Raw genomic sequence first — 26,746 nt, 5'->3', positions numbered from 1 at the left:
ATCCGTGTCCTCCTGGCCAGCCTCCAAAGGACTGAACTCCAGCAACCAAGGGAAACAATGCATCAAGGGGGGGGGGGGGGGTACAGGGGGGAAACAGCTTTCAATGCAATCTTAGCTGCAGGTGGTAACTGCTCTGTGCTGTAGTTCTGTGGCAAGACCCTCACTGGCTGTGATCCCTCATTTCAAGGCATTGCCCCTGACTGCCTGCACACATAATCCTCAAAAGCAACGATGCCACTATGTCGCTACTGAGTCTTGTGAGCAAAGAGCTGCACAATTTTGCAAAAGGACAAACGGCAGCATGGAGGAACACTTTAGAGACTAACAGGAGACGAAGATGATTGTATAAGCCCTGCGTAAAGATCACCTCTCATACCTCAGAACAACATGACAGTTGAGCCCTTTCACTTAGATTTCTCTGTCCAGCATTGTTTTCAAGGCAGCACCAAAATTCTCTTCCCACACACAAAGTTTTGTCCTTGTCATAGAGGTAGTTTCTCCACGCCAATCGCAAGCACTGTGGCACCTTATCGTCGTTTATCATATCTCTCTCTCTGACATGTTACCTTCCAGTGCTTCCAGCTGACATATTTTGAAAGCCAGCCTCCTCCTTTGCCCTCCTCCCCCCAGTACTGCCATGCTTTGCTTCAACAGGAATATGTGCAATGCAGAAGAAAACTGGCTTTAAACATCTCTATGCAGCAGGTGGAAAGACAAACGCAGGCTGCAGGGCAGCAGGATGAAGTGGCAATGCAGCATTTGCAACAGGACAGTACATTGTAGGGCTACACTTCAATCCATCAGAAATCTCTGAATCCAAGGACTTGAGTCTTCTGCACAGATGCACATTTATCATGTTGCTTTGCTTCCTCTCTTCTCTCCCTTCCTCCCATGCAGACAAAATGCAAACCCAAACTCTTCTCCCTATGTTTTGCCAGACAAACAGGCAGCTCAGAGCATCACAGGTCTGATTCCCCCACTGCTCTCACTGATTTTTGCTCAGAAGCTCTGCAATAATCTTGTGTCAAGCCACCTCATTCAGGCAGCCCATTCATGGGCTGTCATATAGAGGAGACAGTATCAGTCGGCCAGCTACAAACAAATGAACAAAGGAGTAAATAAATCATTCCTGGAATGTTGGCATCTGCATTGTTTAATGCTTTTGCTTCGGGTCTCTCATCTGCCCCTGCACACACAGCCCCCTTGACTTCTCAGAAACCATGGCTTCACGAACAAAGCAAAACACTGCAACAGAATGGACCTACCTTTACGGAAACTAAAACACCGCTTAATTCTCCTATAAGTAGTTTTAGGAATGAAAGGAGCTGCTGCTAAGGCACCTGGGCTGCGGACTCCAGCATTTCTGTCTTCAGGCATCATACAGGCCAGAGCCCCCACGTCCCTCCAAAGCTCTCCTTTACCAGCTGCATCCAGATGAAACACCACGACTGCTCATCATACTGACTGCTGAGGAGTTTTTATAATAGTGTATTTTCCTCTGGAGCTAGAAGATTTGTGGTCTTCTAGATCTTGGGTAGGGCTTGAAGTGATTTTAATGTTCTCTTCTCTGCTTCAATTTTGCTTTGGGGAACAATTTCCTTCCGTCTCTCTATTTCCTTTCGTTTCTTTTATTTCCTGCGGCAAGACAACTGCCTGTTATGCAATGCCACAACAAAAGAGTTTCAGCAAAAAGACGTATCTTCCATTCAAACAGTAGTGTCTGCACAGACAGAGGGGGAGAAAGACCTCTTCCTCCCAGCTGGAACAGGGGGTTGAGTGGCAGAGACTCCAATTCCACAGAAAATGTTAGCGCTTCACGGCGCGCAAGGGGAGAGAGAAGAACAATACCAAAAAGGCCACTGAAGAAAACTCCAGGATACGACACTCCTTGCTGGCTCCCTTTATCTCTGCAACCGAGAAGCAAAAACAACAGCCCCTTCACCCGAAAGGCTCTCTGTCCATAACAGATTCCTTTCAAAAGGCCTTTTATATACCCAGCTCCCTGTCTGATGTTCTCATGGGCTTCTTGCTTGTTTTATTGCCTTCGAACTACCAGAAGCTCTCATGGGAGAGGCGCGTCAGATGCGGCAGCAGCGCATCTTTGCCGGCAGGATCCTGGGGAGCTGCTGAGGAATACGTGCCTGCACACGGGGATGCTCTGCTTGCTCGCTCCCTCCCGGTCCCATGCCTGGCAATGGCAGCCACGGCTGCTGCCGCCGCCTGCGCCAGCCCCTTGCGTGCAGCAGGTGCAGGGAAACGACGTAGAGGAGTGAGCCGCTGCAACGCAGGTCTGCCCGCTCCTGCGGGTGACTTTGCCTTGACTTCAGGCGGCTGCCGTGTGCGGCAGCTTGAAAAGCAAGCAGGCTGTGCCTGGCTCCTGCAGGAGGTGCCAGACCTTACACCGCTACCTCTGCTAAAATGCTTCTTTTCGCCTCCTCCCTCCTCCGTAGTTGCCAGCTCTGCAATTAAAGCTCAGGCCTTTCCCTCCTGTAAAAAATTGCCTTTTTAATCTAATCAGGAAAGGAATTTCGTGTGCAAACAGGCATTACGTGCCCTGGCTCATTTACATCTCTTTTCCCTTTCAGAATTTTTTCCACAGTCACTCTGTTCTTGCGGTGCAAAAAAAAAAAGCTGTTTCTGATCACCTTAGCAGATTCCCACCCGCCCCCCTCCCACCTTCTCTTTCTAGCACAGGTTAAGAAATAACAATTTAATGATATGGTTAATCATTTACAGAGCTCTTTGCTCTGGTACCAGGAGTCCTTTCCCACTGCCAGACAAACTTTAAATATTAGCGGCTCAGACACATCCATTGCACGTGCATGCACGCACACACACAGAGCTTGCTTACAGTGCTTAAAAGAACCCGAAAATTCAAATATGTTAGTCAAAGTGGCACTTGACTTGTATGACACCAGACTATTGTGGTTTACCATCTACTACTGAAATTTAGGAAGCCGATATAAAACGGGTGTTTTGATTTATTAGCTGTCTGAAATAATTTTGTGTTGCAAGTAATTACTTGTTATTGGCTAGTCATCATCACGGGACTGCAACTTTTCTGTATCTTGTTTATAGCGAATGTAATAAAAGTATTTTTAATTCAGTGGCTACAGCTTACAAAGGCAGACTCCTAGACAACTTAACCCAGAAGTGCCCTTCTTTAGAAGGGTCAGACTGTTGCAGCAGCTGTAGCGACATGCATGTAGCAAGGAATTATACGAACGGAGTGTGTCCAGCCACAGACAATTACAGCGCAGTTAATAGGGTTACTGATAGCTCAGGCTGTCAGCTTAAGTAACAAGTAGTTAATAAAATGGGGGACACACTAGAAAAACAGCTCTTAATGGTGACACATCTCACTGCTTTTGCCTTGTTATCATGGTCGAACCTTCCCGTGAATGCTAAACCCAAAATCATGTTCCATCTATTCTCAAGTTTTCCAAGGAGTTAACTGTTTGCTTCCCAATACAAATAACCCTGAGTATTTGCTCAAGAAATCCAATAGGAAAAACAAAAACATGCTTAGAAATGTTATAACTACAAATATATTTAAAATATGCAAATCAGCATGCAAAGCCTTCAGCAAGGTGCTTCCCTCAGTAATTTGCATTGAACACTCCAACAACATTGACGGTGTCCTCAGAATTTTCCTGGTGACTGGAAGGATTCCCAGCTGTAAACCAGAAATAGCTCTTGCCCTATAAAAGTAAATGAGGGGCTGGTGAAGAAAGCATAGGGTCAGGACTCAGGAGACTGTTTCTATTCATAGCTCTGTGCGTGGCTAGAAACGGAGTTTCACCTAATCTCAGCTCCCTACCTGTGAAATGTGGGCACTTCACTTGCAGAAGAAGTGCAAAGGTTGCTTTTCCTCATTATTTGCCAAAGGAAGATACTGTGGTGCTGGAAGCCAAGTGCAAAAAAACTACAAAATGCTCTTCAAAAAATCCAGTTCTGTTATGCCCCCAAATTTATTGTTGCCACAGTAGTTTATGCTGCTACTGGACTGGAGCAAAAGAACACTGAGGAGCTCAACACTAGCCCTGCTTTACAAAAAGAAAATTGGGGATGGGTAGTCTTCACGCTATATAAACAAGCAGTCTTCCTACCTAGCTTTGTTGCAGACGACAGTGCTCCTCCCACCTCCCCTGTCCCAAACCAACTCAGTATGCCTGTAGAAGGTCGCACCTTTTGAGACACTTTGTGGGTTTTAGGGTTTGTTCTTTTTTGTTTTGTTAACCATCCTCCTATAAGACCTACATGCCCAGGTCTTATTAACCTATAGGGCCAGATCCCAGTAAGATGACAGCTTAGCACCATCTTTCGAGTGCGCATTTCCCCAGGAGGAGCCAAAGAGAAGACATTCCTGTTTGAAGAGGTGCCAGGCAGGCCCCAGCTGACCAAGTCCCTCAGAACAGCCTACCAGAGAAGCCAAAGCCTTCTCCTAAGAACTGTGTGGCCTGAATAAAGCACAATGGAAATTGGGTAGTTTACAAGAAAAGTTTTGATTAAAATGATAGTTGACTTCAACCCCTTCCCATCCTCTCTCCTGTGGTCCACCTGGCAGCTGAGAAAAAGACATTTGCAGTCAGCACTCAGAGTTTTCAGTGATAAATGTGCTTCTTGGTCATGAAACAGCACAGGCAATCCTGCCTTACTTTTCCAGCAACCTGCAAACAAGACCAAAAAGCGTCTGATGCAATACAGGTGCTCCTTCACAGTGAAGAAATATTTCTGTCCCCAAACTTGGAGATTTGAGAACTCCAAGGAACAGACTGATTAACGTCATGACATTTTGTGCAAGGATATCAATCATACTTGTATTATAATATTATAGACATTATCACCAGAATAATAATGATGAACATGATGATAAAAATGTGCAGCCCATTCAACATAAGAGAGCTTTTCTAAAAGACAACTAGACATCCAACAATAAATTTTGATCCAGTACTACTAAGTATGCCAATCAAAAGAAGTGCACTATTAGCACTATACAGCTAGTATGAATATTCTGAAGGTTATATTGGAGTGCCTACCTTTATATAATGATATTACTCGTCTTAGCTGTCACTTGCAGGAGAATCACTGACAGCTTCTTACAACAGGCAGTCATGAACGAAATGGATGGTCTTTTAGCTGGTGACCAAAGGAATTACCCCCCACTTCTTCCTGTGAGAAAGCTGATTTCATAGAAGACCAGCCTTCTGTGAAAATTTCCCCTTGCCTTGGTAATGCACTATTATGTGCTATCCTCACCAACAAAGTGGTACCAGTTTAAAGCTTTTAAATTCAGCACTCTGCATGGGAACATGCCCAATACCTGCACTGCAAATGAAAACAAAGGGTTTACTCTACTTTTTTTGAAAGATCTAGACCATCCTCCTCCACTTCAAAACTCTGGCTGTGACTAAGACAACAGAAGAACCACTATGTGTCTTTCTGTATCTGGGAGCCTCGCGTGTTCAGTCACTGACTCACCTCCTCCAAATGGTGCCCATATAACCCTGCGAATGGATTTCACCCAATCCTCCATGTCATTCTGCGTGCTCGCCATAAGAAGGTACGTCTCATGATTAGCTGTCATCCGCTCTCGGTCTCCTCCTGCAACAGAAGATAATTGCACTTATAAACCCTTTTGCTTTCCTGCCCAGCCAAGTTCCTGCCAGACGGACTGCTGAAAGCCATAATAGCAGCTCCATAGCAAGCAGACACAGATACTATGCAGTGGAGTGTTTATCGTCAGACACGGCATGAAAAGAAGGTCCTGTAAGTACATTCCCCATCAGACAGCAAGAAGTTGTCATGCTTCCAAAAGGAAATGAGAGGATAAATGTCATTGGTAAACAAAAACAGCCCCATGGCATTCCAAGAACCATGGGGGCCTGCACTCATCTGTAACCTGATATACGCACTGGAAATTTTGCAGCAGTTATTGTACCATGATGGAGAGAATAAGTACAGAGAGAGATAAGCATGCTTTGAACAAGCGAGGATGAATCCATTTTTATTTTCAGGAACACAATGTGTCACATTCATGACAATGACATTTGATATACCCAAGCGTTGCTGTGAATCTCTAAGGAGAAGGCAGCCAACGCTAGCAGCTGACACGGTACAGCCCACTGCCTTGGATGGGTCTGATGAGAATTAGATTAAGAGGGAACACGCTGCCTTATTATCCTTTATTCAAAGGATGGATCGACACTAAGAAGGTCAAAACCAGAACTTGGCTTGCCACAGCTCCAGGTTTTTACACTTCTAGTACTGCTTTGCCTCCATCCTAACAGGTACTACGTTAGTGCCAGAGCACATGGGGATTCAAGCCACCCTTCCAGCGCTGTAGAAGCAGCAAACCCTTCCAGACAGATAGTGCCAGACATTTTGAAGCCCTTGCATCGAGCCACACACACACACAAACAGGATGCACCTAGAAGTCTCTCGAGTTCTGTGTTGATCTCTTTCCAGCTGCCCCCGTCCCTATTTTTGATTTCAGTCATACCTGAGGCATCTCAGTTCATTACAGCAGGAATACTGCTTCTGAGAGGTCTTCTGAAGAGTTCCATGCTCAGTGCTGCACATTGGAACAGCTATGTTTCTAAAGAGAAATTTTTTAAGGGCTATAAGATCTAACCACAACTTCCTGGCCCAACTGTTCTGCATGAACCTAGTTGTATAGTCCACACTTTACAGAATTAGGATACACAACTGTGAAAGGGACTTAACTGAAAGTTGGTGAACAGAAAAGCTGGATTTTCCCAGACATGGGCAGATCCTACTCAAGACTTATTCTTAAGGTTTACATGATTATTCAAAACTTAAATTTGAACTTAGGGATAAAGAGAGACTCTGGTTCTCTGCTGTGAAAATACAGTAATTTATATACCATATATTCCCCCAAAAGGCATCCAAAGAAGTAACGCAACAACCTGAAGCACAATACATTTTAGGCTATACCACAGTTTAAAAGTCTGAAGAACACTAGTTTTCATCTAAGACATAGTTAGAAGGTAGGGATGAACTATTTTAAGCACCAACACTAGAGAAACATCAGCATGAGCTAAACTGCATTGTATGTTTTTGGAATCTTTTCAGTGACCATCATAAGAATTGGTAGAAAACATGAGTCTAACTTATATGCTATGTTCCATCGTTTTTACCTTTCAAGAAGCAGAGGATGAGGGTATGGGGAGCAGGAAGCATTAGCATTCCAAATGGTAGTACTCCCCATCAACCCTGCCCAACAGAAAGCACGCAGTCAGGCCCTGGAAATTTACTCCCCATCTATACCTTTTACACAGTCATTATGACCAGAAAGGGGACAGATCTCTCTAACTCAAGCACGAAGAGTAGACAGGATACTGTATACAGTCTACTTACACTGGCATATTTTACGCATCGTCTAGAGTTCTCATCCTGAAAAGACCCAAAAATAAGATACAAACAGAAAGCCTCAGTATGTTGCCACAGCTATTAAATACAATAGTAATAAATATAGTATAGAGAAAAAGCATGCAACACAGTTGGGCACTTTGTGTGGCTGATAAAAACTGAAGAAAATTATACATATATACTTTCACATTGTACTGCAGTTTTTTGGGGGTTTTTTTGGTTTTTTTTTTTTTTTGTAGCTGGACCAGGATTCTATAAGATGCTGTACAAAAAGACACATTCATACAAAATACATATCAGATCCAGGAATAAAACAAGAGGTGACCTGATTTTCTTACTAAAGAGACACAAAAGAAGATGACAGCCATAGCCACGTGGTGGTGGTCCTCAGTTGTCTTCCACATTCTTTTAATAGCCTGCATATTTAAATTCAGCAGGGTTTGTGATATTTACTCAGTTACCACGTTATGACAAATGGGGGGGGCGTTCTCCATATAAAGTAGATAAATCCCAGAAGTCTAGATAGTTAATTTACAGTGTGGATTCCAGAGCAGTACTCTAAACAACTCAGGTAAACACCCACTCAGCTAATACACAATGTGTGTTTAATTTTCTAGAGAAGGAAAACATAATGTTTGGTTACATTATCTTTTGGTATGAGAGAGAAAAGCTTTCCTAACAAAAGGAGCTTCACTATTTTATAGCAATTCTGCATCTGTCTACTTTGTAATTCAACTCCTTTCCTTCACACAACAGTATGAGACCTTGCAGGACTCTTCTACTTATGCATTCCTTTAGTTTTTATTCAAGAACTAAGGCCTCACTAGAAGATTTTATGGATACAATAGCACGTGTTGTATTTGTGTTTTACCAAAAATGTTAATTTTTAGTGGATCTGTATTTTAAATACAAAATTAACCAGCTCAGAGGGACAGACAAGAAGAAATTACCATGATTCAGGAAAGAGCCATCTCAGATAAGCAGTATCAGATAAACAAAAATAGAATTAGAAGGAACTTCCCAAATCTTCAGTAGGTTCACAGGACACTTCTGAAAGACGCTGTTTAGAATCTCCACTTCACGTGTTTTTTTTCCTTTATGATATTATTGTTATGATTATAACAAAGCATGAATAGATAACAATCTCCAAAAATCAGACATCTATTCATACCACAGATACTAGCAGTAAGTACACCAACTTGAAAACGGTGCTCAGCATGAAGTCCGTTAAATGTGTGAATGCATCCTTACTCCTTTCCCTTTGGGTGTGCAAATCATAATGTATTTTACCTGTATTGTTACATAGCTCCACATTATGCCTTCTCAAATTTGCTTTTCTGCATTTCCAGTCCAAGTACGAGAAATGCCTAATCTTGTGTGTCACGGCCTGCTTGTGAATAGCCAACTTGAGGGTCTGGAATATGACCCCTGCTTTTTTCTTTTTTTTTTTTTTTTTTTTTTCATCTTTTCCCCTTGTTACTTTGCAGGTGTCATAGGACCTGGAAGGAGCAGAACCCAGTCTACCTGACAGAAGAAGTTGACTCTGGCGTACTGAAGATGAAAACCTGCTGTTTACACAACTGCTGTGTATATCCTCTGTCTTCCAGCCTCTGGTAACAGCCAGAAGTAATTTGATCTATACTGTTTCTCAAAACTACAATATAGTTTCATGTATTTTTATTCCTGCAGCTATAACCAATCCCTAATCTGTTTTATTTTCTTGGCAGCATCAGAAATGAGGTCTTATTTATTGAAGAAATCTAACCATAACATCTATTTGAAGTGGAAATGGTGAAATAGCACAATGCCATGATGAATCTTCCACTTCCAACGTGTCAGATATCTCCTCCTGCCCTCTGGCAGTAGCCATGACTTACAGGTTCCCAAGCGCTTCGTCCTGCCTCCTTTGGGGACTTAGTAACCAGTAAATACAGACTGCCGCTGTGCTTTCTCATCAGGACAGCCTGTAACCACTCAGCCCCATGCTGGGCGCAGCTTTCTGCACCGAGCCAGCGCTGCTTTGATACAAGCAAGGCGAGGTACTTTAAGAACTCTTGCCAGCAACCGGAAAAAAACGGTTAAAATACGGAAAGGCCAATTCCTGCAGGGATCCACTCTGCAGGGGAAAAGAAAGGGAACAGCCTGCGCTTCCTCATACAGCAGCACCACACCACACACTCGGAAAAGCATGAAGAGGTGGTGACTGAATTTAAGAGTGATTGTTTCCTGAAATACCAGGCTCAACAGCTCTCCAGCTTTTTACCTTCAATCAATTAAATGTGAATGCACAGACCTTTTGCATTCAGCTGCGGACTGGGGGGATGTAGAAGTCCTGCAAGATAGTTTTTCTTTGTAGTCTCTTCCTGTCTAACCCAACACCTTACTCTTACCTGAATGTACCCAGGCCAAACTCCACATGAAATAGTTGCTTGTCCTTTAGAAAGCATCTTGGATTTCTTGCAAACAGTAGTTACAGCATTCTTGAGAATGGAATGTGAAGGGATTAAATTCATACCAGCTGTTTAAAAGAGAGTTTTTTTCCCAAGAGGAACATAACATCAAAAACTAGGATTAATCTGATTTTTCAGGCACATGCTAAGCCAAGCAGCCAAGCATATGTTCTTACAGATGTGTTGGTGAAGAGGATGTAGGGGCATTGAATTTCTGCCTGTCAGCTGGGGACTGACTTCTGATGATGCAGGTGTAACACAGAGCTTGCAGACAAGAGCTGGTGGCATGGCTTTTGGTTTTTCTGTTGTTTTATTTGGTTGGTTATAATTCTTAAAAGCTTTATTCTGCACATGCCTGACATTGCTCTTGGTCTTCCTGACTGTGTAAAACTTTACCAAATATTTACAGCACGCTCTTGGTTCAACTAGGATGAAAAAAGGAGTACATAGCCAAAGTTCCAGTCACTGCCACCTTTTTCTTTTATCACAAAATTAAGGTAGTCTGGAGAACCAAGGTCTTAATGGTGCTGCAAAAACTCACACTGAAAAGGACAAGACACACTATGATTATCAGAAACAAACACTCTGTATTTACAGGAGTTTCAGCATTACTTTTGAAGTGACTTTTTACAAAATATATGCTGTATCTTCTCATCAGAAGAGACCTGCTCCATGGAAACTATACAGAACATCGTATTTTCCAGCAACACTCAACTTCCTTACAACTTTCATGGCACAGCTTGTAGAAAACCTCTATATCATGAAGGAGGAAAGATGTCTGTGAACTGAAGATGAGATGCTGGACTTTGTGAAGCTGAAAATCAACTGGGAAGGCTAAGACCAAGGCAGGCGAGGGGAGAGAGCTTGAACATGGAGTATAAAAGAAAGCACCCTGGAAAGGTCTCTATTTAAGAGACATTATCGGAGCCACCAATGATGGAAACCTCAAGAGCCAAGAGAAATACAAAACTATCACTAAGGTAAACTGAGGAAGTTACAGGCTCCTTTGCATGCTAACCAATCAAATCCTAAAATGTCCGATCATTTTATCTTGCGCTGAGCTCCCCAGATACTAAATTAAAGATACAACGTGTCAAGTCTAGCATTTCATTCAGATCCACAAAAAACACTGTCTGGCTTAATATCAAAGAGATTTGGGCAATCACATACTTAGCTTATTATTTGATGACTCCTGAAATTTTAGGATCCATGTTTTGAAGACCCTCATGACAAAACCAAGTGCACAAACTTGGTTTTAGAAAAAAAACCCCAAAACTTAAGCTAATAAATTAAATATTGTCACTACTGTAGCATTTCTTAGTATCCATCTCAAGAGATGGTGAAAAAAAAAAATTTCACTTATATATGAAAAAAACCCAAGAATTTAGATATACCAATAATTGAAACAACAAACTTCTCACTGGCCCTATTACGCAATATATGGCAAACAAGTTTCCAAAAATCATAAAGATATTAAGAAGAAACCCCTATGTACTTTACAAGTCTTAATAGTGTTAGGTGAAATAATATGTTGGCCCGTTTTCCACAGATGTCAAGACGGATAAATCCATCTAGATGGCTAGATGTTACAACGCATGAATTGCTATCATAAGAATTTAACTCCTAAGCATTTTCAAAAGGTGTTCCATAAAACTTGAAAAATACCCTCTGTTATTTCTTTTAAAACAGAGCAGTTAGCAGACCCAGTTGATTATTTTGATCTCCACTACATACTTGCATTGCCTCTAAAGCCTTGATGACAGGTAACAAGACTGAGCAGAGGAAGATATACAGATTACAATTTCAATTCTTTTACCCAGGACTGTCCTATTACATTTTCTATTCCTGTTTGGCTCAATACTGCTCTGTCTTCTTAAAGGATATGACTGAATCACCTACATATTTTAAATGACTAATATCACCACCACTGAGAAACCTCAGCTTTGAAATATAGGTATCAAACTCACCATTGTTTTACCACCCAACTACATCAAGTGCACTATTAAATTTCTCTCTTCACAAAGAAATAACACATTTCCTGAAGAGGAGAATTAAGTAACTGCAAACAAGGCAATAATGAAGATACTACTTTTTAAACACTTCAGTACAAATACAGTTTTCTGCTGCTAAATCCAAGCTGATCTTTTGCATTAACAATCTTGAATCACAGTTTTCTGCACCAAGGGTGTATTTGGTTTTGGGGCATATTAGCTTTTCAACATGAAGGCTGCAGCCTAATTTAAGTGCTAAATGGGAAAAGACTGCTAACACAAGTACATTCCCTGATGAGCATTGTGCTCTATCACAATTTCCCCACTTGCAGAATGCCTGGAAGACAGCAGGGCTTTTTCAGTAGGAGGAGTTGTTTTCATGAAGCTCTGAACCAGCTGCTGTTGGATCAGGAAATCAGGCTCAGGAAATTTATTCCTCACGTGTAACACAATGAATACTCTGTACAGGTAGCTTTCTTCTGTGGTGCAGAGCTACAGCTGCGGCACATCTGTCCATAAGAGTAAGTTTATTGTCTTGCACAAAAAAAGCATAAAGTCAGTGCCACCTTTAAGCATTCTGTTTACTGCACAGCTACCAAGTGTTTCTCCTAACATAATAATTATTGCTTAAATACCTGAGCAAAAAAACTGTGATGCTTGCTCATTATCAGTTATAATTGTGTTATTATACATGTGAATTCAAATCATCCCTCGTACAATACAAAAGTGCTGATTTTTTTCAGAGACTTAATCTTTTCAGGCATGTCTTGTTCTTCCTCCCCCTTAATTTTGCTGCCCTTCCTTTATTCCTAGTTTGTACTTCCACTGTACTTGAGATTTCATAATTATCCACCTCATCCTCAGACACACATCCCAAGTGTACCTATTTTGTAGAGTCCGTTCCTCCTACCCTTCCCTGTCACCAAGATGCTGGTGCCAGCACAGTGAACTTTTGTATTTTGCCCTTCCCCAGTGCCATTCCCACCTGAAAAAGTCTCATCTCTCTTCTTGCTCAAGGCACACCGCCCAGAACATTTTGTTTACAGGTTGCATTAAAAGGCCATCAAGCTGTGTGGACTATCACAGCTCTATGCTTCACCAGCTGCTGAGCAGCAGCACACATCGCTGCCTTCGTAGTTAATCAGTACCATGTGGAAGTCAGAGGCAACTTCTTTTGGAGTGTTGTTGATAGTTTTCAGCTTTCCAGAATTTTTCAATGTTGTCAGCATTGTTGTGATATAAAACGTGGTCTGAACCGTTATGTTTGCTGTTCTATTATTGTGAATGTCAGCTGTTTTCAGAGTTGCTGGTAGCGTTTTCAGCACTCATTAATGATTCCACTTTCTTATTTATGTGGAAGTTCTGTCAAACCACACAACAGCAAAACCCCACATTTTTTTACATTTCTTTCAGCCATACTGAGATGAAATCACGTTTTTCTGCCTGTATAGCGAAGATGGTGATGAACTCACAGAAGCAGATGGATCAGGGGGAAAAAAGGTCAGATTTAAAGTATGTATTATATCTTTACAGAAAATAAATTGCTTCAGTGCAACTGACTGCAGATATCCTAAACACACACTCTGGCACTCACAACAAACCTAGCAAACATTCTGACAAAGCATGTATTGTAATTCTACCTGGTCTTGACATACTATTACACTTAGTGCAGGGAAGTGGAGAAATAATTTGGTGGATCCACAAAAGACACAGTCAGCATCACTTCCCAAGAAGGCTTCTCACTCTTTGTCTCTTCTAATGGAATCTCACGTGAACTTTTTTGGTAAGAAGATGTGGAAAATATAAATAAACAAAAAAAACAGACACTGGCCATAAGAAACCCACTCCTCTATGTCCTTCATTACTACTAGGATTTGAAACATACATAATATTGATCCAGTTACAGAAAAAAACCCCAACATTGCAGGCCACACTCATCAATGGACACGTATAGTGCCATCACAGTGCCCTATTTTCAAAATTTCAATCACAAAGAGCTTTCCTTTGAAATTACGAGTTCAAGAAAGTAAAAACAAAGCCGTCCTGCCTAATGTCATAAACTATTAAAAATACACTGTGGCTTTTTTAGTCAAAACTTGTACATACAGAAGTTATAAAATCAAAATGTCAAGACCTTATTCTTTTTTTTTTTTTTTTTGGACAAAGAAAGTGGTCTATGTCCGTATTTGAGTTTTCTTCCCCCATTCTTCTCATATTGTCAACAGTTTCCTGGGGACAGAGACAAAAGAGATTTGCTTTCTGAACTATAGCTTGGATTCTTACAGACTGAACTTACTGGTGGCCTTCCAGAAGACACGACAGAGAGAACATGGGTTTTTCAATGACTGCCATCCTCAAATGTTTCACTGTTTTATTTCTACTACCTTTGTACCAGGCTATGTCATTTCTACGTCTGGACTGCAATAACCGAGACAGGGGTGGATTGCTACAGCCAGGTCTCAGCTCTGTGGCACAGCTTTTCGTACCCCCAGCCACTGACTACCAGGGTTGTATTTGATGCTGTGCCTAGAGGGTAGGTGATTTTAAGGAGGAACACAGAGTTATTCAATCAGATGTCAAAAGTCCTCAGCACTGAGGAGTTCCACCAATAAGACATATTGTTTCTAATAGGAAAGCTTCACAATGCAACTGAAACCTTTTTCTGTTACGTGTATTACAGATGGGGGAGGGCAAAAGTACAGAAACGGCTCCACATTTAACTGCTACATCTGCCTACTGTCTGCTATCTGATCATTGGAATATTGCTGCAGTATCTACAGTTTCTCAAATTTAACAATTCTTAGCCCCTAAAAATACTATTTTACTTACTCCTTCCAAAACCAGTTAAAATATGTGGAAAAATATGGCTTGTTATATGACTTGCCAAGAGGAATCAATGTATTTATGTAGTTGAGAATGAGTGTGAGGGTCACAATGTCAAACGTTAATGGTGGTGCCAGACTTAGTAGATGACTTCACTGTTACCTGTTGTAACTGGTTTATTCTAAAGAGAAAAGCATAAATACAAATTATCATAGCACACTTATTTTCTCTGTCCTACATGATACACCTTAAACATAAATTACTGCACTCCTGTCACTTGACAACAAGAACCTTCTTCGAAGCATCTCAAGTTGGACACCCAAAATGACCATTATGTCACTTGAAATTTGGCTGACCTCTAAGTTTATTTTAGAGAAAGTCTCTGCAAATATATATCCATCTCAGTTTCTAAGGCGAGAGGGGAAAGCGCCCCATGGATCTGCTGGTCAAGACATAGTCAATGATGTTGAAAGATGCTTTAGAGGAAGTTAACTGCAAGGACTCTGTTTTGGCAAAATCAAGATCCTGGAGCTGTTGCTGCTAGAGAGATGGCTGCTCTGTGCTTCAAAATGCTTTCTTTGGTTTTCAGCCTCACATCATGAATTGCACTGAAATGCAAAGACTCAACTTGAAATGGATTATTTTTAAAGTTTAAAGTTCAGTTCCACATCACAATTGGTATGGCATTTTACCGAGAAGGAAATTAAAACTTCTGATGATTTTAAGTAAGGAACGATCAATACCTGAACATCCTCAAGCATAAATTCACCCAGGGACTGGGAGGACTTGCCTATATACATTGGCACATGAACTTTAGGTGGCAAAACTAGCATGCCAAGATGCCAGACCTAGGATGTCCTCAGAGTCTAACAAGAACAACACTCAAAGCACATGCTCACTTCATCTCTTCAGCATCTACTCATGAAGCTCTGCGATCCTCTTGAATATGGACTATCCTGAGCTTTCAGCAGGTCCCAGTCAAGATGCTCTCTTACCAGTCTAAATGCGCTCTTGTGTGCACAACACAAGGCTGGGGGGGATTAACTCAGTACAAACCAAAGATGAAGAGCTAAATACTTGTGGTATTTCTTTAGAAAGATGCCAGCCAAAAAGAAGGCTTTAGTTAGGATGTAACTATCCGGTATCCTGGGACAATCAACTGTGGCTAAGCCCTAATTTGAGCCAGTCTTCTAAATTCTGTCTCATACAGTGGCCTATGGCCATTGCTGCATGCAGACAACCAGACAATGATATTGTTTATTAATTCTCAGGGAATAAAACTGACCTGTCAAGCACAGAAAATGTTGTATTTCTGCTAATTTTACAGACAATTATATTGTAAACAGACAAAAAAGATACCGTGTTTCCAACAGCTTCCAAGAAAAGCAGTTTCCCTTCTCCAGCAGGAACTGACCGTACTCTTCCAACTTCTGGACACAGTGCTTTCCAGTCTGCACTGAATTACGCCCAAACATAGAAATACTTCATTTCTCCAGAGAGCAGTCAGTTATTTCAGCTCATATCTGACTTCAGTTTTGATCACAGATAAAAATAGTAGCTCTTTGTGGCATAGATAGAAAGCCAAAAGGATGCAAATATCCTAACTGAGCAAGTGCATATTATGCATACACACAATTTCACCATAACACCACTTGTTTAGTAATGCAAAGTCATGTTTTTAGCAGTTTAGAAAATAAATCAAGAATTAGTTATTCAATAAAACATATGGGCTAACTGACATATGCAGAAGACTATTCAAGAAGACACAGTCAAGTATCAGCATAACACTGTCTTGGTTATCTAAAGTAGCATGAGATTTTAGCCATTAGTTCAGGACCTTTATTACACAGCTGCTCTGAAATCAACCATTTCCAGCAACACTGTGCCTCTCAGCACCATTTTGGGATATCAGTTCAATATTAAACTCGGACAGAACATGCCATTTAATGAATTATCAGCTCAATTCTCCAGTCCTTTTAATGTCTCTGAAGTTTCTAATACAAGTACAGCTTTGCTCAAGAAATAGCCACCAAACAGCAGTTATCTGCAGAGTACAGACAGTGCTTATTGTTCTGTAAATCTCCACACCTTGCAGTAGAGCAGATCAAGCTAAGAATGAGCAGAAACCTAATTTCAGCTTTGTTTTGTTATATATATGCCACAGACAGACACACGTTGATAATACAGTCCACATTTCCCCTTCTCATTCATGGGCACAGCATGATCCAGAGTGCGTATATTTCTAATTTGGGTAGGTCTATACTCTTGCCTTGACACCTGGCGCCTATATACCACAGGATGTCTCTCTCAGACAGAGATCACTTGGGTCTCATTTCTGGCAGTGTACGCTAACAGAAAGTACTTGCAAGGAGAAACCCAGTATATTTTGAGGTACTGCTTTTTAAAGGGCATTATACAGGATGAAATGCTAACTTGGTTGACAATACAGAAAAAATGTTAAATGGATAATATACATACATCTTCACAGATAGATCTTGTACAAAGAAAATGTTGTCTTATGTCTACTTGCCATTTCTTTGAAACACTGGAAGAGGACCACTGATGAGGTGAGACTCCTGCCAGCCACAGATCTGTCTCTGACAGGTGAAGATGGCCCCTCCTTCCCTCTACACTGACACTCGGTCAACTTCCCACACAGAATAAATCCACAGAAACCAGGACACACATAGCAAACTCAAAACCTCTTTGCCAGCAGCATGCACAACATGGGAGACGCCCATTGTGGGTCCACTCCTCCTTAGGAAAAGTACCAGGAATTCTTCAGTCCCAAGAAATGAAACAACACTTGAAGACTGATGCCACCTGTATGAACAAGGAAACAGCAGACATCAATGCCCTCCATCAGGCAGACATGGCAAGGAGGGATAATATTACGCTTAAGTCCAACAGTAGCTGTTTGGCATAAAGGAAAATTGTTTCTTGTTTCACAAGTACATCACTGGGCTAGTCAGAGAGGGCCTAGCAAAGACTTTAGGCTCAGCTAGTCATAGGCTTGAATGGTTTCAGGGCCACTGTGAACGAGTGGAGCTTCAACTCCTCATACCAGTGGTTTTGCCCCCAGATCCTCATTCCATCTGAGAACAACTCACAGATATGCTCCTACGATACACTTTAAGAAAGCAGTCAGATAGTTAAATCTGAAGCAGTCACCATTCTTTCTATGGCAAGGAAGAACTGCCAGAATGTGATTCATCTGAGCTATCTTTGGAGCCTCTTCTAGGATGAGATGAATCATACTGTAGAGATATCACTTCTCTTCTGAGCCATTCATGCAGGCACACTCGCACACTCACATTAGCTTTGTGAGTTCATGGATGTGTGCACATGTGTCTGTGTGCACACGCATGCTTTAAGGATTCATTTCCACATGTGAATGTTAGCACCTTGTTCCCTGGGCTGTTTTGGACCACACACCAACTTTTAGACTCACATGATTGTGAGGACGCAAAGAAATACTAGCATTTCTTAAATGGCTGGTGGTTGAAAACATATCCCACAACATCTACTAATGATTTCCTTAGTAAGAAATATCAGAAAATGTACAAAGTAAGTAAACTTTAATTAAGCAGAAAAAGTTAATCAGACACTTGCTCTTCCTACTAGGAAATCAAGAAAAACTTCATATAATAAAAGTCATGATAGTGCATGAGAGGTAACCACTACGTATTTCTGATTTTGGCACATGATTTTTGGCAAAATTCTGTGCATTGGTGGAAGGATTCAAACTCTGTTAATAGGAAAAGTGACAAAAAAAATCCATCAGTGACAACCTGGACACCAGCTGGATAATATTGAAAAGATGGCATCTATCCTTCAGGTAATCACTGACCCTCTCTAGAAGCACAAAGCTTCAACCAGGAAAAATGTATAAGCTTGGGGTAAGGACTTAATGATGACATGCAAATATCTGCTGCTGACCAAGAGACAGGAATTTAACTGCCATCAGTTCCTTTGAAAAAGTTACTGTTCTTACCCACATCCCACACTGTAAACTGAGGCCTCTATATAGAAGATAGTACAACTTCCTGATGTCCTCACAGAGTAACAGAAGAGCATGCTAATGTTAGTTGGAAGTTAGCAAAAAATATTCCGCTGAAATTTAACGAGATTCTCTAGCTATGTTGAAAGCTACAAAATCATTGAATAGTAAGTTATGTTCTTTTGATGGATTCTTTAAAATTCTGCCTTACGCTTAGTTTAAGTTTATTAATTCAATCAAAGGGTTACTCATTCATTGACAAGTTACTGTTCGCTAAGGATGTTATTCCATATGGAGAGTATGGAATATACTTTTGTTATGTGTGCTGAAGACAGAGACAGCAAGCAACTGTCCCTAAACCATGCAGCATATATGGCAAAAGATATTTTTATAAGAACAGGAATAAAAATTATATGATAAGATAGAAGTCAGTAAGAGATATTTGCCAATAAGATGACTAAACTCATCACCAAGACCTCCTATTCCTAATATAGTGGGAACTGCAGGATCCCATATCATGCTGTGAATGGAAGTTGCCAAATCCTAAGTGATTTTTTTGAGAGGTGACTGGTATCTTAGACTCTCTCAGTATCAATGGCACAGCTTCAACTGGCAAGTATCAGAAAACTTGTCAGAGAGATGGCTCTTGTAATCTTTTCCACATAATTTCTAGAATTTAAGTTTTCTGATAGGGATACAAACTCTCTGATGTTTTTCCAAGCTGAAATGCTGAGCCCTTCCTCCTGAACTACGCCGAGGCACTCACCACGGGCAGAGGGAGGCTGCCCTCAAGAGCAGGGTGTTTTTAAGTGACACAACCCAATGTAGGGGCACAGCTGTGCTCCAGAGAGCTGAGCAGGTAAGCCTGACACAGCGCTTTAAAATTATTTCTCCAAGTATTTTTTGGTGTAGCCAGCAGCTGCCAACGAAAGAGAAGTTCCCCATCAGAATGAAAGCCAAGTTGCTTCTCCCATGTGCTACAGAACAGCCTCAGACTTTACTGGATGCTGTGGTCAATCTATCAGACACACCGCAATTCACCCCCCCCCATTTGAAATAGTTTCCTCCCTTGCAGTTTTCTGTCCGAAGTTAAACGCTCAGTTTAACACTGTTTTATGCACCCACAGAGCTAAACTGTAAGTTTGTTACCTAGCCCAAAGCCAACAACAGCAGGCGGTGCAGTGGCCTCGGAGCAGTCTGTGGGAACGACTGCAGTTTGGGGGTCCTGCTGCTCCTACATGGAGACAGAGTGCAACCAGTCTCACTCCACCCTTCTCCGAAGGGCTGCTCAGCCAGTACCAGGAGATGCAGAAGAAGTGCTTTCCTACATAGCTGCGTCTGCTTCTGTTTTCAAAATGAAAGAGAGCAAATGAAAATACTTGAAAGATGATGTTTAGATGAGACCCATCCATGTGTTGCACTTGCAGCACCGTTTTCACTTCCTTTCAAAGAATTCATCTTCAAAACATCTCTATGGTCAGAAATATGGCATCTTTATGAGTAAAATAATAAAAGCACCTAAAAGGTAAATAATTTTTTGCAAAGCTTTACAGAAAAAAAAAAAAATTATCTACTGTACAGCTCTGGGACAAACAGCGTAATATAATCTCTAGGGCTGTCCTTTCTTTGCAAGCACACTTCCCCTGTCACTTTCCAGACTCTCAAGAAAATAAATTGGATACAAAGTCAATTTGAATGTTCAGGTTTTTTAAACTGATTACCTAGAGCTGTGTTCTCTGTTTCTGTGAGCATTCTACTGTAAATACATTTACTGATAACAAGGTGAACAGGAATACAGTTTCCATCCCACATGCTACGTTTTGAAGTTGTAAGCACAAATATTCCTGGAAGAACTACACAGTAACTCTGCTCTGCAATAGGAAAACCCAAGTTGATTAGGGCTAATTAAACAGGGAAAGAGACTAAAACTTACTACAAACTTAATTTTGCAGATCTCTATAAGAGATCTTCTTGCCTTAGACAGATGGTCAATATCCAGTTAATCTTACCATGTTCCTTATATATTAAATACATCAGCTGATGCCCAGTATTACAAATTACTCTGTGACTACACAGCACTGCAGTGGAGAGACTAATGCTTGACTGCCCGGTTTTGAGCAGTAAAGACTTGTTTGAAATGAATGGCACGAGAACTGACTTGAGTGACCAAAGGACACCCTGATAAAAAGACAAGAAGCCACATTACTCCCCAGTTTATCTGTCTGGAGCTGCTACAGTACCCACAGATGGAGAAAGAAGTGACCTGGGCAAGGGGAGGAAGCAACGCAAACCAGGCTAAAAAAATCCCACCTTCGAAGCAGGGTACATAATACAAGAACCAGGCTGTACTGAGATGTGTGCTGGCTGTGGCCAGGGTGCCAGCCACACCTGAGTGAGCCAAGTCAAATCTCACCTTGGTAAACCTATGTGACAGTCCAGGGACAACACTTCAGAAAAAGCCCTTAACGTGGAAGGGCTAGTCAGCCTGTGAGAAATGCTGCGCTGCCCTGCTGTAAGATGGAGTTGCTGCCCAAGTCAGCTGTGGCAGGGGAGTTTGTTTTCTGCCACAGTTTCTCACTCTGTCTCTGACCAGACTCACTTTTCATGTAAAATCACTCCCAGAGAATTAGATTTTAGCCCTTGCTTCTGAGAAGGAAAACAGCCTGTTTGATTCTCAAATTCGTCTGTTCTGTTACTGGTATATGCAGAGTAAAAAAAATCATTTTATACACAAGAACTTGATTTCTTCTCTAATGGAGGATTAACTATCAATGTCCTGAAAGGCATCTGGCAGCAGTAATCTGCAAGCTTTCCTTCTTAGGGGGCTGGACTACTACAGAAAAAACTTCGGTTCCAGCCGACAGTGTGCAGACAGATCAACAAATGGATTAACACAGTCCCAAAGGCCCACAGATCCAGCCCTGTATCCCAGTGACCGTGTTGGTGCTTCTCTCCACTAGCCAGTTACTGTAGTAGTTATGCTGTGTAGGCCCAAACCACCGTATAAGTTTTTCAATAGTTGGACACAGGAGAGGAGAACAACCTCGTTTTCCACAGTCACATAGCTCTTTGCTACTGTCTTGCCCAGGAATCTCAGAGAAATCATGCCATTTTCCTGAGCTTCAGATACCATGTTAGCAAAACCGGGATGAATGCCTTGTGCCTTACTCTGTTCATTATTTTGAGATTAAACACTCTGTTTAAATGCTGACAAAATAATTATAAATGAGACAACCGCCTACGGAAGAGAAAATGAAAAAGGCAGTGTAGTATCTGAGGGGAGAGTATAGGTTAAATCAAAACGATGGTGGAAATATAACGATACAATTAGAGTGGTAAACAAATCTAGAGGTAATTAATTACTATATTAAACTAAATGTCACTGTGCATTCTTACTGTGTAGGCATAATTCTCACAAGGATGCCTTAAATAACTCTGAAGAACTGAAATGCACCAAGATTGCAATTTAAAAAACTAATAGCAAAGTCTACCATTCAGGACCGCTAATAAGATTTCTGCAGTTTAATAGCTTTTTTTCCCTTAAATAGATCTTTCTTAGCCATTTAACTAAGCTCACAGATCTCTGCTCTCAACTTTTGAGGGCAACTTCCATGACTGTACTAAAATACACACCATACTGCTAGGTCTGGGAGACAGATTTGTTGCCACAGAGGCTGGGACACTGAAAAGTTAATTTCTTTCAGTAACTGCTTCTCAGCAAGGCTCAGGTATGATGTCCAACAGCTCTGCTCCAGTGTGCAGTGATAAAAAAAAAGGCGTTCATTTATACATGAATGGAACCCTGTTTGTGGGTTCCTACAGACCCATCTAGGCATCAAGACTTGAGGCTTCCAAAGCAGATATTCCCAGAAATACGGGAGTCTCCTACTGCAGGGTGCTCTTGAAGCCTAAGGCCTCATGAAAAAAAATCAAACTCTTAGCTAAAATGAGGAACAATATCACCACGTTTAGAAGAAGTTTTTAGCTACAACACAAAAGTATTATTTCTTTCAATCCAAACAACCTGCTGTAAAAGATGCATTCTCAAGGGCTTTTTTTTTTTTCTTTTTTCCTTCATTTATTTTTCCATAGGCATCAAGTGACCAGCCATGAGAAGGTTCCTTTGGTGATACAGCCACAAGGCATCCTTCCACACAGCTCAGAAGAACAGTAAGCTTGGGGCTCTCCCCTGGAACTATCGAAGTCTCTACTCCAGCACAGTTCAGTGGTCTGAGCTTTCATGTTAGCTTAGCACATGGCTCTGTCCTTGTTTGCAAACCTCTGCTGCAAGCAAAGGGCTGGCTCAGTTTACAGCACAAAACGTCCTGAGCCTCTGCCAAGGAATTCTAGATGGCGAGAAAATGAAGCACAGGTGCTCAAACATGTTTTAGTTCAGCATTTACATGCACGGTGATAGAGTAGAAGATAAAATATTCATGGAATACCAACTAACTTGCTACAATTCAGTTTACAAATAGTTTAGAAAAAGACTGACCATTTAACACTTACTTCAACAAGAAGCTAAGAAAACAGTTAGGCATTATCAAACAATGTTAATCTAGTGGCAGATAAATACAATCGCTCTCATTTCACCTCCCATTTAGCTCTTTATTTTCTCCCTACTTATTCTGTGTCCCAAGCCACATAGCCCTGATCCTTCGTTCTTGTTTTTCTTTCATCCATCACCCTGACTTGTTTTACTTCTGAGGAGTAGGTCCACTACTCATACACTCAACAGTGATGATCTGTGAAATCCATTGGTGGACTTTCTGAAATCTGTCTGGGAACATGAATAACTAGTCTGAAAGCTGTTTTCTCATCAAATGCCTCCATTTGTGTATCCACTCGAAACTGCCAGGACTAGGGCCCATCCATGCCAGACCAGAAACGATCATGAGCCATTATATTCATTACATGAGTCATTACATTCAGCAGCTGCTGCTTCTTTGGAAATTTCCTTGGACTACATGTTTGCTCGAGGAAGAAGAAAGTATTTCCACTCTTGTGAAGAGGGAACATGCAAAAATAATCAGGAAGGAAAAGTTACATCCATATGACAAACACAAGCAACAAAGGAAGGTTTCAGGAGTTGTCAGAGATGCAGGAGCAAACCTTTAGGTGAGAGGGACAGTCTCAGACCGCAATGGGCAGCTTTCACCTCTGCCAGAGGCAGAGAAGGTTCGCCCTGAGTGACTTGCCCACCTGCCATCCCAGACTGATGTGCAGAGAGTTCATACATGAAGGACAGACCAAACAAAACCCAAAACATTTAGGAATGCTACTGATTTCAGATGACTTCTAATCTCTTGTGCTTTATCCTCAAGCAAGCAAACACAATTGTGTGCTTAGTAACACCACACAATGTCTAGCTATATTTTTTAATTATTTTTTTTTTAAAATGTGATAAATGCTTCTGACCTTACGGGTCTGAAGAAGTAATCCGTAAATTGCAAGGCTATCACCTGTGGAGAGAGCCCACAAAAGGTTGTGTTTGTACTAAGACAGGATCTCAGGAGTGACCTCTGGGGGTGGGATAATGGGTGCAAGTTTCAGCTCCAGGTAGGAGTTACTGGACAAGGACACACATACCCTGGAAAAACCAAGGGAGGGGAGTGTGACAGCAGTGCCTGGGCTCTTTCTGTTTAGACTCCAGACGTCTAAAGCAGCTGGGATTCCCCATCCAGCAAACCTGGCCCTCAGGATGACTCTGGATCAACACTTCACATACGTGTAATGTGCTCATGTGAACAGCCAACCAAAACTGAACAACTGGCTCTGCTCCATTACTTGCTTTAACTCAGGTACCCCATAAACCCAACCATTTCCAATAATAACTTCATCTAACTTTGCTATTATTAATATTACTATTAATATAATATTATTATATTAAAAACCTAACATTTACTTTTCCCAGGCTAAAACAAACATGTTGAAATCTAACAACCAACTGCAGCACATGTGAAATAGCTTCACTCATCCTCCAGTCACACAATGAAAAAACATGTCTTGCCCAAGGACCACCAGATATACACAGCCCAGTCACACCGAATCAGGAGAGAGGCACCGTACTGCAACTGGAGAAGAGCATCTCCTCCCAGCAGCACAGACCACCTCCCTTACAGCTCCATAAAACAGACGGGCACAGGAAGAGATCTGCTCATCCATTAACTGCCACCCTGACTGTAAAAGGTATAATGCTATCACCTACACACCAGCACACTGCCACTGCACATCCCAAAGTATATGGTTAAGTTAGCCTCATTCAGCTCCACTTAATAAGCAAATCATGGCCTCTTGCAGCAGTTTCAGTTTATGAGTAGTCTTAAGATATGGCACCATGCAGAGCTCATTACGGTAATCCCCTCCTGAAGTAATGAGATGTTGGATGAATTTGGTAAATAGTGCCATAGAAAATAGTTATATTCTAATGAGGTGCAGATGGAAAGCAAGCAGTGGGTATAATAATCACGTAAGACACCCTATTCCAGCTGCTCTTTTCTCTACATTTTGGACAAACAGTGTAAACTCCAATTCCTTAATCCAGGAGTCCCACTGCTTCATTACCCTGCCACCTCTCCCAACCCATCTTGCATGGGCCTCAGGTACCAAAACAGTTATCCAAAGGCCAGGCTTGCATGTATACTGCATGAAATCTTCCATTTCACTGTGTGCTGGTGTGAGACAGCTGTGACACTGACATGTTTGACAAATGTGTCCACTTATTTTCTTTTGCTAAGCTTTGAAATAAGGCTTCAAGCCTACTGAAACAGCTACAAGCTGCCTCAGTAAGACCTATGAACCAAGAGCGTGTTTGCAAAACAAATTAAATTTCTCTTGGACACTACCAAGGTCCATTCTCTCTTGGAGATAGCAACAGAACCACTTGAGTTTCTCTATTAGCATTCAAACATACAACTGGGGAAAAAACACAGCTGGGTACCAAGCCTGTTCTGTCATAGCCTGTGACTGTTAGACTTCCCTCAGAGACTGCTGTAGGAAGGTGCCAGGCTCACACTTTCAGCAGATGCTGATTCTCAGCTGCCTTTCATGCAGGTGGGCTCTCTAAAGGCACTGAAAAGGAAGTTATTGCACAACATTTCTGCAGAGCACTGCACTTCAGAGCCATCCTGGAGCAGACTGTACTTACCCACCTCAGTTAATATAGTCCTTTGGTAACAAGTACTGGTATGAACCAAGAGAACCCTTTTACTGCTACCCACAGTACTGTAGAGGCCAGAGATACATGCCGCCGGCGTTACCTTCAGCAATGGAACATACTCTCCCTGTTGTCACTTGCCAGGAGTTGTAGCTATGGGTCCCTAACTGGACTTCGCCTGTCCAGAAAACGGACTGCTCCGACCACTTCCCCCCACCATCACAGCATGGCTTACCAAAACCCCAGAACACCACTGGAAGTTTTACATACCTTGCAGACCAGCTCACCTCGGCCCTCGCTCCTGTCAAATCGGGTTGTATGGTTCTCACAGAGACCCTATTTTACAAGTGGGAACAGGGAAATGCTGCTCAAAATGTGCTAATACTGTATGCTGCCTGTAGCTCAGGTCACAAACAACTTTCCAGCCAGCTCCACAGATTTTTGCGGTGATATCCTATGCACAGAATTCACCTGTAGTTTCTTGCAAAGCACATGTTTCTTTGCAGTCTGCCTCTCCGTCTCCGCTCCCTGCAAGGAGTGAAGGAGGCTTATAGTCAAAAGACAACAGACAAGGATATCAGCAGCCTACCAAATCTGCTCAAAGCCATGCAAACAACAGCTCTGACCTTGGAAGCAGTCAAAACAAAGTAGCATCTTATCTTGTACCCTGCTGATTAGCTGGAAGAACACTTAACATGGCAAGGAAGAAGTACCCCTCACTACACACAGAAAAATCCTGCCTGCGTTCAACAAACCAACCCAATGGTAAATTCACAAGAGTAAATCCACAACAGTTACTTTATGAAAGGAGGTGGCCGAGTCCTCAAAGTCAGCTACCTAGATGCCATCCTATCACCAGGTATTAGGTCACTTGCCATTCCAGCCTTAGAACTCAGTGTCCTTGTGTATCAATTATTTGTAAAGGTATTGTTAG

General features: G+C 41.7%; 1 protein-coding gene across 4 annotated transcripts in view; it reads right to left on the bottom strand.

Moving 5' to 3' along the window:
* Nucleotides 1-26,746, bottom strand: part of ARHGAP24 (Rho GTPase activating protein 24) — a 220,499-nt gene that overhangs the window by 30,551 nt on the left and 163,202 nt on the right. For 2 of the 4 annotated variants that reach the window (XM_037395508.1, XM_037395523.1), the window contains one exon: nucleotides 5,482-5,604. In XM_037395508.1, the coding sequence (XP_037251405.1) occupies nucleotides 5,482-5,604 (123 nt within the window). Of the gene's footprint in view, nucleotides 1-1,265; nucleotides 2,639-5,481; nucleotides 5,605-26,746 lie in introns of those variants that run through there. The other 2 variants (XM_037395514.1, XM_037395533.1) reach the window with 2 other exon arrangements.

This window comes from Falco rusticolus, chromosome 1 (genome assembly GCF_015220075.1).
Source record: "Falco rusticolus isolate bFalRus1 chromosome 1, bFalRus1.pri, whole genome shotgun sequence".
In the NCBI taxonomy this organism is placed as follows: domain Eukaryota; kingdom Metazoa; phylum Chordata; class Aves; order Falconiformes; family Falconidae; genus Falco; species Falco rusticolus.
The sequence above is the reverse complement of the archived record's forward strand: the minus strand, read 5'-3'. Positions and strand labels throughout refer to the sequence as shown.